Source organism: Rutidosis leptorrhynchoides, chromosome 10 (assembly GCF_046630445.1).
Source record: "Rutidosis leptorrhynchoides isolate AG116_Rl617_1_P2 chromosome 10, CSIRO_AGI_Rlap_v1, whole genome shotgun sequence".
In the NCBI taxonomy this organism is placed as follows: Eukaryota; Viridiplantae; Streptophyta; class Magnoliopsida; order Asterales; family Asteraceae; genus Rutidosis; species Rutidosis leptorrhynchoides.
Window position 1 is genome coordinate 249,653,199 of NC_092342.1, and position 18,640 is coordinate 249,671,838.

General features: G+C 36.6%; 1 protein-coding gene and 1 long non-coding RNA gene across 3 annotated transcripts; one reads left to right on the plus strand and one right to left on the minus strand.

Moving 5' to 3' along the window:
- Positions 1–8,125: 8,125 nt before the first annotated feature.
- Positions 8,126–11,766, minus strand: LOC139872070 (uncharacterized). The gene is made up of 2 exons (XM_071859872.1): positions 9,164–11,766; positions 8,126–8,337 (listed from the first exon to the last, which is right to left on the minus strand). Exons 1-2 carry the CDS (start codon positions 11,762–11,764, stop codon positions 8,314–8,316), a joined length of 2,625 nt encoding a protein of 874 aa, XP_071715973.1. The 5' UTR covers positions 11,765–11,766; the 3' UTR covers positions 8,126–8,313.
- Positions 11,767–12,763: 997 nt separating this feature from the next.
- LOC139873098 (uncharacterized) lies at positions 12,764–15,673 on the plus strand. Of its 2 annotated transcripts, XR_011767264.1 has the most exons (9): positions 12,764–12,898; positions 12,980–13,064; positions 13,786–13,877; positions 14,015–14,117; positions 14,284–14,346; positions 14,421–14,505; positions 14,820–14,883; positions 15,012–15,072; positions 15,403–15,673. It is a non-coding gene; the product is annotated as an uncharacterized lncRNA (long non-coding RNA). The 2 variants fall into 2 exon arrangements; XR_011767265.1 differs by lacking the exon at positions 12,980–13,064 and having other exon boundaries at positions 12,819–12,898; positions 13,802–13,877.
- The last annotated feature ends 2,967 nt before the right edge of the window (positions 15,674–18,640 follow it).

The following is an 18,640-nucleotide window of genomic DNA, read 5'->3' on the forward strand; positions in this document are numbered from 1 at the left end:
AGCGTTTCAAAACAGTATGATAAAGTATATGTTAACCGTGGGCACTTGGTAACTAACTTAACGTTTATACCCCCTGAAAGTACACTTGGCAAGTGCATATGTCTACGAAGTATTAAACACTCGTTAAATGCTAGCGCTACTAGCCCGAGTGGGGATGTCAAACCCTATGGATCCATATCTAAGATTCGCGTTCACGGGTTCAAAAACCAATGACTAAACGTTACCGAGCTAAAGGGAATGTTTCTGCCGTTATATAACCCACACATATATAAGTTTAAGTACTCGTGCCTAGTATGTAAAACATAAAATCCGCATGTATTCTCAGTTCCCAAAATAAGTTTAAAGTAAAAAGGGAATGCTATAACTCACAATGATATGTAGCGGTAAAGTAGTACTCGGGAAAGGTGTGCAAGTAAACGGTCCGAAGTCCTCAACCTAAGTCAAATAGTACTAAGTAAGTAAATCGTCTTAATAGGTTTAAAAGTATGTAATTAAGGTCATAAAGGTCATCATCATTCATCATCAAACAAAAGACGTAAAGTAGGTTTCGTTTATGAAAGTAGTTTAAAACAAAGGCTGACTTCGATCGGTCACCACGGCCACTACCCTTACTGAATTAAGGTGAGACCAGTGGCCATGGCTCTGTCTATGAGTCCTTTAAGTGTGGTAAAATTTACAGAAGCAAAATCGTCTTCGTTTAACCGTGGTGACGGTCTAAGTGCGAGTAGGTCTGAAATTTCTGTACAACGTTAAAAGGACCTAGTGACGATCGGAGGGCCATAAATCCTAAACCGTAACTCGGATTAAGATGAGTCTGATGTCAAAGCTAAGGTATACGAAATAGTTTATATTTTACTAGGAAAAACTATTAAATACGATACAATTTTACACAAGATATTTATTTATTTATAGAATGGATATACTTAAACCTTGCTACAACACTTATAGGCAGTGTACCTAATCGTACAGTAGTGTAGTTTTTAGTAAGTCCGGTTCGTTCCACAGGGAAATCTTTAAACAAAGCGTAACGCTATATTAGTTTACTTTTATAAAAATACAAACATATATATAAGTAATATTATTATTATAAAGGGGGGTTTTTACCATTTAATGACCGGTTTGTCGATTTTAAGACTTTAGTCGCAGTTAAAACCTAATGTAAAATATAAAATAAATACAAGACTTAAATTAAAGCGTAAAGTAAATAACGATAATGAAATTGCAATAAAAGTGCGATAAAATAAAATTGCGATAATTAAAAAGTACGATAATTAAAAGTGCGATTTAAATAACAATAAATAAAAATGCGATAATTAGAAGTGCAATTAAATATAAAATAAAGGAAATTAAATATGAAATAAAAGAATTATGCTTATTTAAACTTCTGTAATCATGATGTTTGACGTGTTGATTTTAGTTTTATGCCCATGGGTTAATTGTCCTTTGTCCTGGATTATTTAATATGTCCGTCTGGTTTTTGTCCATAACAGTCCATCAGTCATAAATATAAAGTGCGAGTGTCCTCGTCAAATTATTATTATACCCGAAGTTAAATATTCCAACTAATTGGGGATTCGAGTTGTAACAAGGTTTTAATACTTTGTTTAATGAATACACTAGGTTATCAACTGCGTGTAAACCAAGGTTTTACTACTTTGTTAACAATTACACCAATTACCCTTGAATGTAATTTCACCCCTGTTTTAATAATTCTAGTGGCTATTAATCCATTCCCGTGTCCGGTTAAATGAACGATTATTCGTACATATAAATACCCCGCCCATCGTGTCCGATCGAGTGTGTATGGTAATTTATAGGGACGCCCAATTGTAAATCTTTATATTAACATTAACAAACTATCATTTAGTTAAACAAATATAAAGCCCATTAATAGCCCATAGTCTAATTTCCACAAGTGTCGTTCTTTTGTCCAAACCCCAATTATGGTACAAAGCCCAATTACCCAATTTTAGTAATTAGCCCAACATCATGATTACTTCGTTTAAAATAAGCATAATAATAACTTAGCTACGAGACATTAATGTAAAAAGGTTGAACATAACTTACAATGATTAAAAATAGCGTAGCGTTACACGGACAGAATTTCGACTTACACCCTTACAACATTCGCTAACATACCCTTATTATTAGAATTATAATTAAAATTAAAATATAAATTATAAATATAAATATAAATTTTACGTATGATAAGAGAAGAAAAAGATTGATGATTTTGATCAGAATTCGGTTGGCTTTATAGGCAGTTTTCAAATTTAGGGCTCCGCGACTCGCGGCATATTTTGCCTTCAAACTCCGCGAGTCGCGGAGTTTGAAATTCCAGCTCACACTTTGGAGTCTTTCTCTGCCGACGGTTTTTATTTATAAATATAATATATATATAATTAATATAATTAATTATATATTATATTATATTTATATACCTAGTTAACTTGTAATTTTTAGTCCGTTGCGTCGAGCGTTAAGAGTTGACTCTGGTTCCGGTTCCGGATTTTCGAACGTCCTTGCGTACAATTTAATATCTTGTACTTTGCGTTTTGAATCTTGTACTCTTGTAATTTCGAGACGTTTCTTATCAATAATTGGAACCTTTTTGATTGTCTTTTGTACTTTTGAGCTTTTTGGTCGTTTGCGTCTTCAATTCGTCGAATCTGTCTTTTGTCTTCACCTTTTATTATTTAAACGAATATCACTTGTAAATAGAACAATTGCAACTAAAAGCTTGTCTTTCTTGAGGAATAATGCTATGAAATATATGTTCGTTTTTAGCATTATCAGAGTCCTATATGAAAAGTTATCTACTCGAAAAGATCTATCTAAAAATCGTGGTTAGAACAGCCCAGGTCTGCTGGTCTGTTACAGAAACAGCAGGTCAGTAGGTTTTGGACAGAAACAGTAAGTTTAGGTGAGTTCCGGTGGTCTTGGTGCTTGATGTTCATCATGGTTCTCGTCCTTGATGCATATAGCTTCAAGTGTACAACTCATTGATGTGTCTACATCATCTTGACCAAGATTTGACCATCATAACCCAAGTGCAAGTCTAAGACATGAAGCACAACTCACTTAAGAGTTGTATGAAGTTTGATGAACCAAAGTTACATCAAAGTCTTAGTTCTAACACATACATGAACTTTAAAGCTAATAACAAGTTACAAACTTGAAAGTAAACTAACTAATCAAGATCTTAAGATGTAGAACATAGTTCTTAGTTAGATCTTGAAGATCCAAGACCCAAAAGTCTAGATCAAGCATAAGTATACAAAGTTATTTTTAAAGAAAACTTATTTGTGTGTTCTTGAACTTTCAAAGTTAATCTTTAGTTCAAGATTAATGAGATCAAGACTAACTTGTAGTACTTGACCATTTAAACTAATTACATGAAATTAAAGTGCATAAAATGAAGTGATAAACTAAGTAAACAAGTAACTTATTCATGGTTGTTCATACTTTAAAGATTCAAACCAAAGTTTGATCTTTAGAAAGTAAACTTTAAAGTTTACTTCATGAACTTCAAGTATGAGTTTAATCAACACATGAACTTGCAATCTTTTAAGAAAGTATATGTAGAATCATAACTAGTAAGCTATGTTCTTGTTGTTCTTGTTAGTACAAGATAAAAAGAAGAATCTAACTAGAAAGTTGATTCTTGTAACAAGTATGTAACAACAACAAGTAAGTAAACAACTATAACTAACAAGTAATCAAACAACAACAAAGATGATGATGATTTAATGTGTATGTATTCGGTTTTTACAAGGAAAAGAAGAGAGAAAAAGATGTTCAAAATACTTACAAGAAAGAGAGAAAAGAGAGAAAATGGTTGAGAGAAAATGAGAAGTATGTGTGTGTTTGAAATGAGAAGAGTAATGCTAGTAAGTGTAGTAGTAAAAAAAAAAAAATTAAAACACTTTCAAATGGCCTATAGGCCACGGCCAACTGCAGAAAACAAAGGGGAGGATAAGTGTTCAATGGTTACTTAGATGCTAAAGCTTAAAATTGTGGATATTAAGGGTGCATGCATGGGGAAGGTGTGCAACTAGATTCCAAGTCTTCTTTAACTAACTAGTTCATGATCTAAATGATACTTACATGCAAGTATGGGCTTAAGAGTTCATGAATGAAGTAGGGTGGGCTCTTTAAGTCCACTAACAATAATTAAAGCCAAAGTTTCAAGTAGTAACAAGTTAATCCAATTAAAAGTCCATTAACACTACTAAATGCCCAAGTAATTAACCAACAACCTTAGTTAATTAAAATGATTAATAAAACTTAATCATGAATGCAAATAATACTTGAAAATATTATTCGTGAAGTTTCGTGTGTCACAAAGACGTTTCGGGCACTTAAAAGTCAAGTACGGACAATCATGGTAACATGTAAATGTAATAACATACATTCGTTTAATCACACGTATTAATAATAATAATTATTAATAAATAAACGTTGGAAATTTCAGGGTCGTTACATCGTCCATCCAATTGTTGGTATTTTCTTTGGACATTTTCATACCACCTTTTTTGGTCTGAACAAAAGGTTGAATAGGTTTTTCAATGGGTAAGCATCTAGCTTTGATTTCTTGACATTCTTTCTTACAAGAATTTCCAAGACAATGATCAGATTGGTGTGGTTCTGATGCAGGAGGCGAAGAGTGTGACCATTATAGGAGACAACCTTGGAATGAGCAACAGGTTTATACCAGTTGGAAATAGAAGAGGAAAGGGTTTTTTGGACAGCAGAAGTAAATGAGGCTGAAGCTGAGGAGTTGTTATTTTGTAAAGAATGAGATTTGTGAACGAGAATATTAGGCCCCGTTTGGCTCGCGGAATCCCTAAGGAATTTGATGGAATTGGAATTGAATTCCTTAGACCGCTCCGTTTGGTTGACATATTTTGGAAGGAAACAAATTCCTTGGAATCTTGAGATTCATTCATCTATGGAATGTTCATTCCTTCAAGATGTTGATGGATTTGAATTCCTTCCAACATTGAATTTTTCGGGTCGCGACTCCCGAGCGCCTTTTTGGCCCTCATTTTCGGGGCACGTTTTCAGAGAGCGTTTCGACGCGCGTTATCGGGGCGTGGTTTCTGAGCGCGTTTCCAGGGAGCGTTTTCCACGCGCGTTTTTGGGTCGCGTTTTCGGGTCCCGTTTTCATGCCGCGTTATTGTGGCACGTTTTCGAGACGTTTTTTCGCGGATCGTTTTCGGTGTGTTTTTCTGGATCACTTTTGGGGGCGTTTTCAAACGCGTGTTTTCGGGGCGCGTTTCCGGCGAGCAATTTTGGGGCGCGTTTTTTGGACACGTTTTCGGGGGGGGGGGGGGGGAGGGGTTTCGGGTCACTTTTTCGGTGCACGTTTTCGTATCGCGTTTTCGAAGCGCATTTCCGGGGCGCGTTTTCAGCTCCAGTTTTCGTGGCGCGTTTTCGAAGCGCGTTTCCGGGGCGCGTTTTCACAGGGCGTCCTGAAACGCGCGTTTTTGCAGCGCGCCCGGGAACTCGCGTTTGCGCACCGCGCCCGGAAACTCGCGTTTGCGCAGGGTGTCTGGAAACGCGCGTTTTCGCACCGCGCCCGGAAATGCGCGTTTTCGTACCGCGCCCGAAACGCTCGCTTTCGCACCCACCCAGAAACGCCCGTTTTCGGAGGGCGCCCGGAAACGCGCTTTTTCGCCGGGCGCCCGGAAACGCTCGCGGAAACGCGCGTTTTCGCAGTGCACCAGGAAACGAGCGTTTTCGCAGGGCGTCGGGAAACGCGCGTTTTCGTACCGCGCCCGGAAACTCGCGTTTTCGCACCCACCCAGAAACGTGCGTTTTCGCAGGGCGCCCGAAAACGCGCGTTTTCGCATGGCGTCCTTAAACGCGCGTTTTCGTAGGGCGCCCGAAAGCGCGCGTTTTCGCAGCGCGTCCGGAATCACTCATTTTCGCAGGGCGACCTTTAACGCGCGTTTTCGCACCGCGCCCGGAAATGCGCGTTTTCGCAACTCGCCCGGAAACGTGCGTATTCGCAGCGCGCCTGGAAACGCGCGTTTTCGCAGGGCGTCCTTAAACGCGCGTTTTCGCAGTGCGTCGGGAAACGCGCGTTTTCGCACCGCGCCAGGAAACTCGCGTTTTCGCACCCGTCCAGAAACGCGCGTTTTCGCAGGGCGCCCAGAAACGCGCGTTTTCGTATGGCGCCAGGAAACGCGCGTTTTCGCAGGGCGTCCTTAAACGCGCGTTTTCGCAGGGCGCCCGAAAATGCGCGTTTTCGCAGCGCGTCCATAAACGCGCATTTTCGCAGGGCGACCTTTAACACGCGTTTCCGCAGGGCGTCAGGAAACGCGCGTTATCGCATCGCGCCCGGAAACTCGCGTTTTCGCACCGCGCCCGGAAACGCGCGTTTTCGCGGCGCGTCCGGAAACGAGCGTTTTCGCACCGCGCCCGGAAACGCGCGTTTTCGCACCGGGCCCGGAAACGCGCGTTTTCGCACCGCGCCCGGAAACGCGCGTTTTCGCAGGGCGCCGGGAAACGCGCGTTTTCGCAGCGCGCCCGGAAGCGCGCGTTTCCGCAGCGCGTCCGGAAACCCGCGTTCCCTCAGTGCGTCCGCCGCGTTTTCGCAGCGCGTCTGGACATGCGCGTTCTCGCACTGCGTCCGGAAGCGCGCGTTTCTGGATCCCCTGCTGAAACGCGCGCTTTCGCAGGGCGTCCGAAAACGCGGATTCCTGGATCCCCTGCAAAAACGCGCGTTTTGGCAGCGCGTCCTGAAAAACGCATTTTCGCAGCGCATACGAAACACGCTATCTCACAGCGCGTCCAAAAAAGCGCGATCTCGCAACGCGTCCGAAAACGCTCTTTTTCACAACGCGTCGGAAAACACGCTTTTTCGGATCGCGTTTTTGCAGCCTATCAGAAAACGCGCATTTTCGACACGCGTTCTCAAATCGCGAATCTAAATTTATTTTTTTTTTTTTGAAAAAAGTGAGTCTGAAAATGAACACAAAATTTAGAAACGTAATTCTTTTTATAACTTTTTAATTATTTTTATAAAATGAAATTTAATTCTATTCCATGTCAAATAGAACACATTTTTTCACATTTCATGGAATTTATCAATTCCAATTCTTTCGGATTCCAATTCCTTTAACACATTCCATTCCATCCAAAAAAATTCCACGAGCCAAACGGAGGTTTAGTAAGCAGATTGGTTAGATTAGTTGGAGATTTTTGGTTAGTCAAAGTTAGAGAGAGACTAGGAAAGTCCTTTTCATGTAAAGAAAATGACTTTACTTGGGAAGTGGTATCATCAGACTCACCATCCCTCTTTTCCTTATTATTTTGTACTTTTGATGCATAAAGAGATCTTTTGATGCTATTGGATGTTAAAAACATACTGTTAAACAGTTTTGAAAATGAAGACATATCGATCCACATCACTACGCCACCATAATAATTTTGGTTTGATGGCTTAAGGTAAAGCGTCACAAAAGGGCATATATGGAAAATTGCAAATATTAGTTTTGCCAGTTTTATCATTCAATACAATCTCAGCGAGTGTATTCTGTTAAATTGACCAAAACTTTATACACCCATATCACATGTACTTGTCATTTTACACTAACTTAATGGTGTACTTGTTAAGTTTAACGGCAAAAAAAGACAAAGTAGCCAAAATCAAAAGCACGGGGAATAATTGTTTTTTTTGAAAGGCAACTGTCGGCATCGAATACTCTCTTTTGCTATGCAGGGGCAAGCGGATCGGGTTTGAATCCTGAATGGATCCTGGAGAAAACCTCATGAAGTCAATCTGGAGCTCAATATTTCAGGCAGATTGATTAATAGAATGGGTCGAGCGAGACTCGAACCCATGACCTAACCCTCGCCCCAACACACAAGGTGTTGGGGATACCGTTAAAGCGAAGCTTCGTTAGTAAAGCACAGGGAATAATAATGTGCCAAAAACTAATATGAACAAAAACAGCATAAAGGCAAGACCACAAAGACAAAAATTGCAATTTCCCCTGTGATAAAAGATTGACGGCGCTGGAACGATTAGCGAATAAAAGATGCAGAGTGAAGATTTAAAGGGAGATAATGCAAACTTCATAATTACTACGATCTAATGCACAAAGAAAGGAGTAGATTGATATAAACCCTACCATAATATTGTTTGTTTACATTCATATGTGCCGAGACCACAGCCTACATTTAACAATAAGGGCGCAAAAACAAAAGCATAATGTAGCAACAGGAACTATCATTTCCTGTCAAATTACAAAGGATATGCAAAGTTCTAACCCTACACACAAATCGTTAACATTCTTTCCCAGTTCAGTCCTCACCGTCTACCTTTTCCTGCAAAAGATGAACCATCATTTGTTACTTGGTATAACCAAAACAAAGTATAAACAGTCAAAATGACTAATATACATTTCCAATCACATCAAGTACTCTATAATTAGCATCCAGGATCAACACTATAACGATTCACTATAGCTTAGAATTACCTACTTGCACAATTTCATTATCACAATAAACTAGTGGTATGTAATTTGACTATTTGAGCCCACAAGACACGAAGATTAAGAAACAATAAGGGGTTTTCTAAACTATGACTACATCAAGTGAATGTTTGCAATTTGTACAACACAGACGAACACGATTATATGACAGTTATTATTAGGTGACTAGGGTTCTAACATTTAAGCTTTGAAAATTTTTTAGGATATTCAGGAAAACCAATTTCGTAATCTCCTAGTGTTCCAAGATGTTATATATTTTTCAGAGTGCTTTCAGATAATTGTGGATAAATAGCACAAACTAAACATAAACATAAATAAATAAATAAATAGAGACAATAAATCAAAGCCAATTGGTAACCAAATTACTTATTAAAAATGGATACAGGTATGTTATATCTCTTCGTGGGTCAAAAGCATGAAATTATAAAAAGATAGCTTAAAGAAAACGGGTAAAAAAAAAGCTGAACCTTGACAAAGAATGCTGCAGCAATTCAACAACACTACCCATGTTAAACCGTAACAAAAAAAATTACCTCTTTTGACCTATTACCCAACCCGCCCTTACAATAACAATAAATTTCTTAAGGTAGTAGTTCAATTAAGTACTTATTCTAAATTTCCAATATGATAATGTGAAAGGGTTAGTCTAAATTTCAAACCTTTGATTCATCAGCATCATGTTTCACGGTAGCATCATTCACAGGTACTTCATCGAGAGACTTCTTATTCTCTTCAAGCTCAGCCGTTGATTCCTGTTCATCGAATGACTTCTGATTGTCTTCCAGCTCAGCAGTTGACACGTCATCATCCACCAACATCTGATTGTCTTCAAGCTCAGCAGTTAACTCGTGTTCATCAACCGACTTCTGATTACCTTCAGGTTCAGAAGACAATCGTTGACCCGTTGACTTCTGATTTTCTTTAGGCTCGACCAGTGATTCATGTTCATCCTGACCCATTTGAGTTTCTTTTCGTTGTGAATTAGATTCCCTGAGCCTTTTTACTTCATTTTCAATAGACATCAATTTATCACCCAGCATTAAAACTTTATCATCATGCAATTTAAAAACACAAACAAATTCATCTTCAAGATTCTTTGCCATCATCATGTACTTCATCTTATCTTCTTCTTGCTTTAATCTTTGTTTCTCCAATTCTCGTGTACTCAAAACCAAACCACCAGGGCCAGCATCCTTGTAAAGCGGTTCTTCTTGAACAACATAACGTTTTCTATACTCAGAAAATTTGAACCGAGTATCATTCAGCATTTTTCTATAGCCCTTTACAAGATCCACCATTAGATAAAGCTCACGTTCAAGCCGAAATACCTCAGTATTCTTTTTTTGCAACTCTTCGTCTTTTGACTTTAAAATCCCTTCCAATATATTTTCACGTTCTTGCATCTGATTCAGCTCGTATTGATGACTATATTGTGTGTTCGCAAAACTTTGTTCTTTTGAATCATGTACCATCTTTGCTTTCTCCATCCATTGATGCATTTGCTCAAAACAGTAACCAAGATCACTTGATTTGTGGTCCCACATTTCATTGGTTTTTAACCTCTTATTGTTTCCATCAAGATGGTGCACATCTTCTTCCTCCATCACTCTTTTACCACCATTATTAAAAAAAGATGGCCCACCATGAGACATAACCATTTCATCCCTTGATCCAAATAACGACATCCCATGAGAATTATTATATTGAATATGAGATGTTTCCATTCCTTGAAGATAATTATCAGCCAATCCATCTCTATCGATTGAATCATTCGCCTCCATATCAAAACCTTCATCAACCCTTTCACCTTCTTCTTGTTCTTCTTCTTCACCATCTTCATCTTCAACTTGTTCCATTTGTTCATCATCGACTTGTTGAAACTGTCTTTCCTCATAACTATTCAAATCTCTATTTTGACAACGCTGCAAGTAAGGATCGCCCAAAATGTTCTTCCCACCCAAACCCAAATTCCCATGTTCCTCATCAACCGCCTTAAATTCATCAGCATTCACCATCATTTCATCATCTTTATTAACCTCTTCATGTACTGATTCCTCAACATCTGGTCCTAACGTCAACTCAATATCATGTTCTTCAACTATTGATACTTTCCCTAAATTATCATCTTTCTCTTGCTTCTGAACTTTCTCTTCTTCATCATCTTTTTCTTCTTTCGGTTCTTCATCATATTTTTCTTCTTTCTCATCTTTATCTGCTTTTTCATCATCAATTTTAGCAATTTCTTCACAATCATTATCAACCCCATCATCAAGTTTTGTAATTTCTTCACACTCATCAGCATCTACATCACCATCATCATCCACAAAAAGCTCAGGACGACAAGCCTTTATCAAGTACTGCAAATGAGACGCAAAGTAACAATCTGTTAGCTTATCTCCTTGAGCCAACTCTCTCTCAACATTATACCAAATCAAACTAGCCAAATCCAGTTTCTCAGGGTGCCCATCCCTAATACACCTAGTCCAATTTGCAATCTCACTAGGTGTAACCAACCGCATTTCAGGTAACAACATCCAGTTCATAACGAAATCCTCAATAAACCTAATCGCATCATCCGAAAACTCCTCTGAATCCAAATCAACCTCATCAACTTTATTAGTCCCTTTATCCATTTTCTGAACAGGCAGTTTCAAGGCCCTAGCTAAATCAGTTCTATTCAAATTAACTCTATAATCATTCACGAAACTACACCGTTTCTTAGAATCATAATTCACAATCAACTGAACAAGATAATCCTTTCGAATAGTACGGTCAAATTCGATTTTGCTAAACTCATATAACCCTAATCGCTTCAACACATCTTCATGTTTAACAAAATCCAACGCAATTGTAGGTCTATAGGGTTTAGGATTCAATATCTCACTTAAACTATTCATCTTTTTCATTAAGTGCTTGCGTTTATGAATATTACCTTTCTTGCGTTTGGAGTTCTGACGTGGCCTTGGTGACGTCATTCGTTGTGGCGGTGGAAGTTGAGGTAGATGGTCTTCAGTGACAATCGTAAGAGTGTTGTTATCAATTACTTGTTTATCGTCTGATTGATTAGGGTTTGGGGGATCTAGGGTTTCGAAATGTGGTGAGGGTAATTCAGTAGGGTTTGGATCTTGGTTTTGAATATCTTGTGGTTTATGATCGTCTTGTTGAGGTTCAGAATGAGAGGGTATTGTAGTAGTATCGGCAACTATGGATGATTGTTGGTGTTCTTCGGCTTCCACCTCTGCTACCGGAGACGACACCATTTTCCCCTATTTCACTACGAGTAACTTTTTCAAATAAAAGATGTTTTATTTTTTTCTTTTATTGAAAAAGAAATTACCCTATCTAATGATGTCCGGGTAAACTTGCTTCCCATTGTGCCACCCACTTAATACATGCTTCCTACTTTCTAGTGGGTCGAACACTGTTCAATTTTTTTTTTTTAGGCCGCTGTTTAATGGGAAAAAAAAATTTAAATAACACACCTTAATTTTTTTCCCGACGTTTAATGGGAAATTGAAAAAAGAAAAAACACCATGTTTTTACTTATTCTTTCCACTACAAGAAAAATGCTCATTAGTGACCATTTTTTAGTGACGACTTTTGATTTGTTCACTAATAACACTATTTTAGTTACCATTAAAAAAATGGTCACTAAACTTTAGTCACTATACGATATTAGTGACTCAAAAAATAATCGTCACTAAGTTGTCACTAAATATGCATATAGAGATAAAAAAGTGGTCACTAATTTAGTAAAGTAGATAAAAAAAACTAGTACTCTCAAATTAGATAGTTGGTGACCAAAAAATGGTCACTAACTTTTTGTTTTAAATATTGTGTTTTTTAAGTTAAAAGAAAATATCATTCGAAAAATTACTTGTTTGTTGAATTCGCATATTTTATTATTATGTTCATTATTAATTATTATAAGCATTGAAAATAAAATAAATATATTTCTAAATAATATTCTATCTATACAGATTATAAATAAATATAAATATGTAATATTCAAATATAGGACAAATTGAACCAAACTTAAATTACAATTACAATACTGTATAAATTGGACGAAAACTTCTTTGGGCCCGAATAAAATAAATGTTTGACCCCTTCCCCTAACAAAAATAAAGTTTACGAGTGGATTCTTACACATACTTTTTTAATCCTTCCACATCAATGTAAAGAAATGAAGTATTATTAGAAGGTTAAAAGGTTAAAATAGGTGTGTGAGGATAAAAAAATGTGGGTTAGAATTATCGCTTTTGGAATAATTACACCCCTGCCTGTATAACACAGGTTCGTTAACGAACCCTAACTCTATCCGCGAATCCTACGATCCCCAAATTATACATTAAATTTTCTGAAATCAACCGCCGATTAAACGTGATTTGCTGGTTAGTTTAACCGACTTTAATTCAAACATGACGGTTATTGTTGCTACTATCTTCGAATTTGATTATCCGATTTCACTCTAGATCTCGCATGTTATTCTGATTTTACCGAGATCAAGCACTGATATCTTCTGTTTCAATCTTCATCGTTGTTGTTACTTTTTCTCCGGTTAGTTCACCTGGTTTCTCTCGAATTAATTTATTAACTTCGATCATATGCTTGATTTTGCTTGGTGAATCATTTCAATCTGTGTGTATCTAAATATGTATGAACTGTTGCTCATGTGATTTAGTGTTATAAATTTGATTTGATTGTACTACGTACTGTATATCTCTACTTGCGGATGAAACTGAACGAATGCTTACACAATTTTATCTGAATTTTGTTGCTAGGTTTGTTGATGCTAAGTTTGTTGATGTTAGGTTTGTTTATGCTAGTGAATTCAGATTTAGAAGTGAATATAATTGAGTATGTTCTAGCTAGGGCATTGGTTTCTAGTTTCATGATATTAATGAGTAGTATAATATCCAAAATGCGAAGTGAAATTTTGATGAACAAGCTGTTTCTTTGTTGCTTCTTGTGATTGTATTTTTTCGGTGATTTTATCTTTGTCTGATTTCAGCATACTATAGCTGATTTTATTTGCATCTTTCAAGTTATATTAGGCTAAATTGAATAAGACATAAGCTAATGTTTTTATATTGATTAAATTGCTTTTATGCTTTGTTGTAGTTATTCTGGTAAATGCCATGTTAAGTTGATGTTTTCAATCATTTATCATCAATTATGAACCTCTACCTTTGTGCTCAGTTTTCTACCCTAATGATTACACTGTTAAACTTTGTAAGTTTTTTTGTATATAATGGTAATACGGTGTGTATTCGTGCAGGTTTGGTGATGTGAAGAAAAATATAGAAAGTGTTCAGGGAGATGTATATCTTGCTTCGCAGCTAGGAAATTGATTACATATATCGAACCACTGTAAGTAAAATGGGTTGAATTTGGCACCTGTGAATTTTAACTAGTTGGACCTATAAAAACAGTTGGTGTGAATTATAACTGATAATCTGTTTTGACCCTTTAACTACCATGTCTGATATAACGATTAACTTCTGCAGGTGCTTGTCTGACGAAACTGATGTTCTGCTACTTTACTTCCCGGTTCATGTGAATTCAAAAATTTTGGAATACGTTCTCGTGCGGACTGATATAGATACATTGGTATGAAGCACCTCAGTAAATCCTTTTATACTTTGTTTAACATATTTATTGGATGTATGTGTGCAGATCATTAGTTATTTATACCTATCATTAACTTCTATGCTAAGTGAAATTTTTGAATTAAAATGGACATGACATTGTGTATACTATCTGGCACCTTCCACAGCTCAAGCTTGATAAGAATAAGTTGATTGAACTTATTGGCACCTATGAAGATGAATTTTCAAGTGTAAGAAACAGTTCCCCTATGCCAAAAACATCACAGTATAGATCTTTAACTAAATTGTTGTTTGATTGATGCAGGTATCTACTTCCATGGACCTTTGTCATGATGTATTCAAGTTGACAAAGGTAAATTAACACCCACAGTCTGCGAAAGGGAACAATGGTAAAATGTCTTTTTGCTTTCAACTCTTAGTCTTTTCACTTGTTGCCATTTTCACATTATGCCTGAGTTAAGTTTTTAAGTAGTATATGCCACATTGGCATTGCTTGGCCTTATAAGTATCTATATCCATATCATCTAATGTGTATCTATTTATGTATTGTGATAATGTTGTCATATTTTGCTTCATTTATATAAAATGAAAAAAGGGATATTGTTACTGAACTAAGCTATTTAAAACTCCAAATTTCATAACAGTAGTGAGTGTTATAGAAGGGTAACCCTTAGAATATTGAAGGTCTATTCTATACTTGCAGGGCTTTCTTTGTTTTGCTAAGCTCGCTGTATTTGCTGGTGGTGTGGTCATCAATTACCCCATAGGTATCACTTCTAGTTTTTACCTCTCTTTTTTCCTCAATTTTTCTAATACTTCACAAATCTGACCAATAGTGATAACATCCCTTGATTTTAACTTGAAAATAACGTATATAGTCCTTCTATTTGTTCAGGTTACCAAGACCGCACCTAAATCTCACTCATATTGCAGCTGCCAACAACTACTCAATTGAGGTAATGTGGAACAACGTACTGTGATCTCCTTTAATTCTGTTCCTAATTAGGCACATTGTATTTGATTTTGTCCTTTTGTAAACTTTTGGTGCTGATGATTAAAGTATTACAATTGTTTATGTATTACTCTTTATAAGTTATGAAACTAAATGGAGTGAATTACCGGTAGCGTAACCTTCTAAATTAATTATTGATCAAAAGAATGTTTAACCAGTATTGATTAAGCTTGGTTGATAGACATTTGTGAGGTTTGAGCCTATGAGATGTTAAAGCTAACTATAGATATTTTAATTGAATCAGCGCTCTTAACTTTAATTTTTTCCTTTGCAGGTGACATTATCCTATACTTTTCTTGATGTGGACGTTAAAGAACCAAAAAGCAAGTGTGATACTCGAGAGATCAAATGTAGATTGTTGAAATTTCCAGCTTAGAAGAGATCAGAAGAGTATTTTGATTATTGTTGTCTGTTAACTACTGTTTTTGAGATTTTGCAGTTTCAAGTTGAAACTATTTGTTACTGCTTTTAAATGGAATAATGAATATGAAATATGAATTTTATGTAATACATAGTTGCCATAGAAGTAGGCCACTTTTTTTTTTTTCACAAATGGTCGATGTAAGTGACCGCTTTTTGGTCACAAATGGTCGGTATGAGTGACCACTTTTTGGTCACAAACGGTCGGTGTGAGTGACCATTTATTTTGTCACAAACGGTCCGTGTGAGCGACCACTTTTTGGTCACAAACGGTTTGTGTGAGTGACCACTTCTTTTGTCACAAACGTTCGGTGTGAGTGACCACTTTTTGGTCACAAACGGTCGGTGTTAGTGACCATTCTTTGGTCACAAATGGCCAATGTGAGTGACCATTTTTTGGTCACTAATAATAGTGACTATAAAAAGTGACCACTATAGTGACCAATTTGATATTTTGGTCTCTAATTGTATTCTCTGACGGACCTATAGTGACGAGAAGTGACCACTTTATTTTGGTCACTAATTTGATTTAGTGACCATTTTTGTGTGGTTAGTGACCAAATAGTGCTCGTCACTAAAGGTGTTTTTTCTTGTAGTGTTGTCTTGCTGTAAAAGCTGATTGAACGTCAGTAACGCATGCTCTCCACGTTTACACTTATCCATCGTCTTTTAGGATTTAATCATCCCTATTCTTATTTTCTTTTTTGGGCCAAAACAATAAGCTTTCTTGCTCTGTTTCAATTTCTTCTTCCCTGCAATTTTTACAGGTACTTAAAATTGCTCTTTTGATATGCTTTATAATGCTTGCAATTTGTTTGTTGTATATACGAAATCCCGTGCTTAATTTACTGGTACATCGATTAGGTTTTTTTTATTGGTTTTTTTGGTCTGAAATTCTATTTTTTCATGTAGCTTTCGTATATCTCGCTTTATCTGCAAGTCAGGTACGATTCTTTCCTCTTTTCCATTAATGTTATTCAATACCTTTAATTGATGTTTGTTGTCTTCTCTTATGGATACTATGGGCTGCTTTTTATTGATCGATTATTTCCTCCTTTTATCGCTGTATTTTTTTGTCTTCGTAAATTATTTTGCTGATTTTCATGATGAGACCCTCGAGAAAAAGAAAGAAAGAAAGATAACAGTAAGCCACCTGCACTTGATGATTGTGTTCCTTTGTCAAGTGGATGGCCTGTAGGGTCTGTTGTTTCCTCCAGACTGGTTGCTAAACGAGCCGCCTTGCGTCGTTGCAACAATAATTCGTTGGTGTCAGCTTCTTTGGATCCTAATTATGTTGCCTATGTTTATGGTGAGAATTTTGTTAATTTTTGATAATGCTAAAAACGAACACATATTTCATAGCATTATCATTCCAGAAAGACACGCTTTTAGTTGCAATTGTTCTATTTCCATGTAATAATCGTTTAAATAATAAAATGTGAAGACGGAATTCGAAAATAAAGATTAAAGGCGAAAATGGTCAAAAGCGCTCAACGTACAAGTAATACTCCAAGAGGTGCAAGACCTTAATGCTTAAGTGAAAAAGTACAAGTCAAGAAGTGCAAGGTACAAGGATTTACAGCTATAAAACTAGACCCAGCAAGGTACAAGTCAACAATGCACAAAGTACAAGCAAACAAAGCAAAGTGGGCTGAAAATACACTCCATGCGATCGCATGGATTTGTGCCTGTGATCCCATGCGATCGCATGGAAGTCTGACCAAGAAAGTCTGACCAAGAAAGTTTGTTGGCTGCACGTTCGATAAATTTAATAATTATAAAACAATAAGTGGCAACAAGTAGTGGAATGGTGAGGAGACTTTTGAGATCATAAATTCTCTCAATCAGAGAATTGAAAAATCAACAAACACAAGAGACAAAAAGAGAGGTGGCTGGCACATTCGGTTAATTAATTTATTTATCAAACAAATGAGTCCAGCCAAATGAAGTGGGAAAGTGGCAGACAAATGCATAATTGATTGAAGACTTTTCTATTATATATTCTAACAATTCAAAAGAAAAAACACACACACATATCACAGTTATTAAAAAGTGTGCTGTCATTTGCACTCAACATTCACAATAGAGGAGTACGTACTGAGGTAGAGAAAAATCAACAGAGGGTTACAAAGTTACAAAGTTACGGAGTACCTTAATTTCCAGTTTCAATTTCTATTTTCACTTCAAGTAATATTAGTTTGGGTATTGTAATTTATTATCGCACGGGTGATTTCTATCAAGTTCCTACCACATCGAATTAATGGAAGCTAAGAACTTTTCTGTAAGTGTTATTTACTTTTCTACCATGTTTAGTAGCTAATTTATTATTATGCTTATTTAACCCAAGTAGTTGTGATGTTTGACTAAAAATAGGAAATGGGTTAATCTAAATTTGTACAATGGTTAATATTTAAATAAAGAACGACTTTAAGAGACATTGAGATTTTAACTATTAATGGGTATGCTAATTAATTAATTGAGTGACGACTTTGTTGGTTGAATGTGAGTTAATACACTAAACAATAAACTTAAGTATAATTAACCAAAGTGTAATCAACCAAAGAATATATTTTGATGATGACACACACATACGCATAAGTGATGACTGACATCTTAACATAAAACACGCAAGGTCACTAATCCATACTTTATCTTGCAAACGACCAAGTCAAACATAGGTTAAAGAATGAAATTAAAAGTTCAGGTAAACAAACGGTCGAGGTACGGTCGACCCCATAGTCAACCGTGAAACCCCAAACTGAATTGCAACGCAGTTTTGTGAAACAAGTTGCACGGTCGCCACCACGGTCAACCGCAGTGCGACCGCAGTTTCTTCTGTCACCGTTTTTGACCAAATAAAGTTTGACTAGTTCCGGACATCTATAATTCATGAAACCTTTCTCAACATGCTTATAATAGATGCCTTCTCCATACTCAATTGAGTTTTGGTCATAAAAACACTAATTGTGATTAATTACGCCTAATGACATCTTAATGACAAATTAACCAAGATTAGGCATAACACATAAGTGTTAATCAACAACTTGTGATCTTAATTCTTATCTAGATATCCTTAGTATGATCATCAAGTA